The sequence below is a fragment of the Schistocerca cancellata genome, chromosome 1 (assembly GCF_023864275.1).
Source record: "Schistocerca cancellata isolate TAMUIC-IGC-003103 chromosome 1, iqSchCanc2.1, whole genome shotgun sequence".
NCBI classification, from domain to species: domain Eukaryota; kingdom Metazoa; phylum Arthropoda; class Insecta; order Orthoptera; family Acrididae; genus Schistocerca; species Schistocerca cancellata.
Window position 1 is genome coordinate 27,368,095 of NC_064626.1, and position 3,590 is coordinate 27,371,684.

Here is a 3,590-nt window from a genome sequence, read left to right on the forward strand (position 1 = left end):
TGTTGACGGGTGGAGTGGATACAGGAGTGTTGACGGGTGGAGTGGATACAGGAGTGTTGACGGGTGGAGTGGATACAGGAGTGTTGACGGGTGGAGTGGATACAGGAGTGTTGACGGGTGGAGTGGATACAGGAGTGTTGACGGGTGGAGTGGATACAGGAGTGTTGACGGGTGGAGTGGATACAGGAGTGTTGACGGGTGGAGTGGATACAGGAGTGTTGACGGGTGGAGTGGATACAGGAGTGTTGACGGGTGGAGTGGATACAGGAGTGTTGACGGGTGGAGTGGATACAGGAGTGTTGACGGGTGGAGTGGATACAGGAGTGTTGACGGGTGGAGTGGATACAGGAGTGTTGACGGGTGGAGTGGATACAGGAGTGTTGACGGGTGGAGTGGATACAGGAGTGTTGACGGGTGGAGTGGATACAGGAGTGTTGACGGGTGGAGTGGATACAGGAGTGTTGACGGGTGGAGTGGATACAGGAGTGTTGACGGGTGGAGTGGATACAGGAGTGTTGACGGGTGGAGTGGATACAGGAGTGTTGACGGGTGGAGTGGATACAGGAGTGTTGACGGGTGGAGTGGGTACAGGAGTGTTGACGGGTGGAGTGGGTACAGGAGTGTTGACGGGTGGAGTGGGTACAGGAGTGTTGACGGGTGGAGTGGATACAGGAGTGTTGACGGGTGGAGTGGATACAGGAGTGTTCATCTAGGGTAGAAAGTAAGGGTGACATGCACAGCTGTGCGCTAACTATGTCTAAAGATGGTGAATGTTGGAAAGGTGCTTTCTGCAGTTCCTTCCATTTATTATTCATCTAGTGTAGGAAGTAAGGGTGACATGTACATATGTGCGCTAACTATGTCTAAAGACGGTGAAAGTTGAAAAGTGCTTTCTGCAGCTCCTTACAGTTGTTCTTCATCTCGGGCAGAATGTAGGGTGACATGCACAGCTGTGCGCTAACTATGTCTAAAGATGGTGAATGTTGGAAAGGTGCTTTCTGCAGTTCCTTCCAGTTATTATTCATCTAGGGTAGAAAGTAAGGGTGACATGTACAGCTGTGCACTAACTATGACTACAGATGGTGAATGTTGGAAATGGTGCTTCTGCAACTCCTTACTGTTGTTCTTCATCTCGGGCGGAAAGTAAGGGTGACATGCACAGCTGTGCGCTAACTATGTCTAAAGATGGTGAATGTTGGAAAGGTGCTTCTGCAGTTCCTTCCAGTTATTATTCATCTAGGGTAGAAAGTAAGGGTGACATGTACATATGTGCGCTAACTATGTCTAAAGATGGTGAATGTTGAAAGGTGCTTTCTGCAGCTCCTTACAGTTGTTCTTCATCTAGGGCAGAAAGTAAGGGTGACATGCACAGCTGTGCGCTAACTATGTCTAAAGATGGTGAATGTTGGAAAGGTGCTTTCTGCAGTTCCTTCCAGTTATTATTCATCTAGGGTAGAAAGTAAGGGTGACATGTACAGCTGTGCACTAACTATGTCTACAGATGGTGAATGTTAAAAATGGTGCTTTCTGCAGCACCTTACAGTTGTTCTTCATCTCGGGCAGAAAGTAAGGGTGACATGCGCAGCAGTGCGCTAACTATGTCTGAAGATGGTGAACGTTGGAAAGGTGCTTTCTGCAGTTCCTTCCAGTTATTATTCATCTAGGGTAGAAAGTAAGTGTGACATGTACAGCTGTGCACTAACTATGACTACAGATGGTGAATGTTGGATATGGTGCTTTCTGCAGCTCCTTACACTTGTTCTTCTCCTCGGGCAGAAAGTAAGGGTGACATGCACAGCTGTGCGCTAACTATGTCTAAAGATGGTGAATGTTGGAAAGGTGCTTTCTGCAGTTCCTTCCAGTTATTAGTCATCTAGGTTAGAAAGTAAGGGTGACATGTACAGCTGTGCACTAACTATTACTACAAATGGTGAATGTAGGAAATGGTGCTTTCTGCAGCACCTTACAGTTGTTCTTCATCGCGGGCAGAGAGTAAGCGTGACATGCACAGCTGTGCGCTAACTATGTCTAAAGATGGTGAATGTTGGAAAGGTGCTTTCTGCAGTTCCTTCCAGTTATTATTCATCTAGGGTAGAAAGTAAGGGTGACATGTACATATGTGCGCTAACTATGTCTAAAGATGGTGAATGTTGGAAAGGTGCTTTCTGCAGTTCCTTCCAGTTATTATTCATCTAGGGTAGAAAGTAAGGGTGACATGTACAGCTGTGCACTAACTATGACTACAGATGGTGAATGTTGGAAAGGTGCTTTCTGCAGCTCCTTACAGTAGTTCTTCATCTCGGGCAGAAAGTAAGGGTGACATGCACAGCTGTGCGCTAACTATGTCTAAAGATGGTGAATGTTGGAAAGGTGCTTTCTGCAGTTCCTTCCAGTTATTATTCATCTAGGGTAGAAAGTAAGGGTGACATGTACAGCTGTGCACTAACTATGACTACAGATGGTGAATGTTGGAAATGGTGCTTCTGCAACTCCTTACAGTTGTTCTTCATCTCGGGCGGAAAGTAAGGGTGACATGCACAGCTGTGCGCTAACTATGTCTAAAGATGGTGAATGTTGGAAAGGTGCTTTCTGCAGTTCCTTCCAGTTATTATTCATCTAGGGTAGAAAGTAAGGGTGACATGTACATATGTGCGCTAACTATGTCTAAAGATGGTGAATGTTGAAAGGTGCTTTCTGCAGCTCCTTACAGTTGTTCTTGATCTAGGGCAGAAAGTAAGGGTGACATGCACAGCTGTGCGCTAACTATGTCTAAAGATGGTGAATGGTGGAAAGGTGCTTTATGCAGTTCCTTCCTGTTATTATTCATCTAGGGTAGAAAGTAAGGGTGACGTGTACAGCTGTGCACTAAATATGACTACAGATGGTGAACGTTGGAAATGGTGCTTTCTGCAGCACCTTACAGTTGTTCTTCATCGCGGGCAGAAAGTAAGGGTGACATGCACAGTTGTGCGCTAACTATGTCTAAAGATGGTGAATGTTGGAAAGGTGCTTTCTGCAGTTCCTTCCAGTTATTATTCATCTAGGATAGAAAGAAAGGGTGACATGTACAGCTGTGCACTAACTATGACTTCAGATGGTGAATGTTGGAAATGGTGCTTTCTGCAGCTCCTTACAGTTGTTCTTCATCTCGGGCAGAAAGTAAGGGTGACATGCACAGCCGTGCGCTAACTATGTCTAAAGACGGTGAATGTTGGAAAGGTGCTTTCTGCAGTTCCTTCCAGTTATTATTCATCTAGGGTAGAAAGTAAGGATGACATGTACAGCTGTGCACTAACTATGACTACAGATGGTGAATGTTGGAAATGGTGTTTTCTGCAGCACCTTACAGTTGTTCTTCATCTCGGGCAGAAAGTAAGGGTGACATGCACAGCTGTGCGCTAACTATGTCTAAAGATGGTGAATGTTGGAAAGGTGCTTTCTGCAGTTCCTTCCAGTTATTATTCATCTAGGGTAGAAAGTAAGGGTGACATGTACATATGTGCGCTAACTATGTCTAAAGATGGTGAATGTTGAAAGGTGCTTTCTGCAGCTCCTTACAGTTGTTCTTCATCTCGGGCAGAAAGTAAGGG

The 3,590-nt window shown here is 45.7% G+C and overlaps 1 protein-coding gene across 1 annotated transcript in view; it reads right to left on the reverse strand.

Moving 5' to 3' along the window:
• The window catches only part of LOC126190464 (uncharacterized), a 105,404-nt gene extending 104,695 nt beyond the window's left edge, over positions 1-709 (reverse strand). Inside the window, exon 1 of the mRNA XM_049931023.1 lies at positions 1-709. This exon is cut by the window's left edge and continues 788 nt beyond it. Within this exon, the coding sequence (XP_049786980.1) occupies positions 1-709 (709 nt within the window).
• Between the last annotated feature and the right edge of the window lie 2,881 nt (positions 710-3,590).